The following is a 1,020-nucleotide window of genomic DNA, read 5'->3' on the forward strand; positions in this document are numbered from 1 at the left end:
CCGTGTAGAAACTCTTGAAGTTGAGACCATTTTTCGGTTTGCAATTTAAATGATAGAAGATCCTACGGCACGTGGTCCTGGAAATCTGCATTGGTGTGCTTTATGTCTTCTCGACTGGGGCAAGTGTGCTTGCATAGCTAGGCCCTCGGAAAGCATCGCGGCAATAATATTTTCCATGTCTATAAATCAGAAGGGTTCCATATGGAATATTTTTAATATTTAACGCACAACCTCATGGGTTTCAAATATCTTGATGGTTTTCCTAACCAGCTTGGGCTTTTGTTTTGTTAGGGGGCTTCTTTTTAATGTCAAAAACCATAGACTTCAGAAATTATCCCCTCAAGTGAATGGCGAATAGCTTATTAATAAGACATGCCTGTACCTTAACCCCAGTGGCACATGTTCACTTGGCTTTTCCCTAGATGCAGCACGCTGCTGTTTCACTGAAGGATACTATTAGAGGACAAACCCATCGTTGAAGTCATTCTTCCTCACCGGCCACGTCGCTCGTTCCCTTGGTGGGCGCAGCAGCAGGCGCTGTGCTTGGCTGCAGGAGGGGCCGAGCCCCGCAGGGCCGACAACAACCACCTGTTGGGACAGCTGAGCGGATCACAGTCCTGGGTTTCTTGGCGCTGAAAGGGACCCGCTTCCTGCAGGCCGCGCGGCGGTTGTCCGAGAGCCCATGGCGAGTTGGCGGCGCTGCGGGCCGCGCCCCTCCCGCTCCAGCAGCCCCGTGCACGTGCGCACCGGGAGTTGTAAAAGTGAGTTATGAGAGTAAGGCACGTGGGCCAGTCGAGTTTCGTCTTCGGGAGGCGCACAGTCCGCGGACCTCGAGGCCGGCCACTCGGCCGGATTGGGGCGTCCCCGGGCCCGGAGGGAGCGCGGGGGACCCCGGGCCCTGGCCGTCAGCATCTTCACCTCGCTCCCCTTCTCTGAAGTTGCGGAGGTGCCGGGAAGAGGAGGGGCCTTGCCTCGGGCGCCCGAGTGATTGGCTGTCTGAGGCCCCTGGCGAGGGCTGTG

At 56.2% G+C, this 1,020-nt stretch overlaps 1 protein-coding gene across 1 annotated transcript in view; it reads left to right on the plus strand.

Annotated features, from left to right (window-relative positions):
- Positions 1–682: 682 nt before the first annotated feature.
- Positions 683–1,020, plus strand: part of TLL2 (tolloid like 2) — a 169,162-nt gene continuing 168,824 nt past the window's right edge. Inside the window, exons 1-2 of the mRNA XM_013004185.2 lie at positions 683–761; positions 813–946. Coding sequence (XP_012859639.1) covers positions 683–761; positions 813–946 — 213 coding nt within the window. The remainder of the gene's footprint in view (positions 762–812; positions 947–1,020) is intronic.

The sequence above is a fragment of the Echinops telfairi genome, unplaced genomic scaffold (assembly GCF_000313985.2).
Source record: "Echinops telfairi isolate 266 unplaced genomic scaffold, ASM31398v2 ScPeMD7_70;HRSCAF=299, whole genome shotgun sequence".
Taxonomy (NCBI): domain Eukaryota; kingdom Metazoa; phylum Chordata; class Mammalia; order Afrosoricida; family Tenrecidae; genus Echinops; species Echinops telfairi.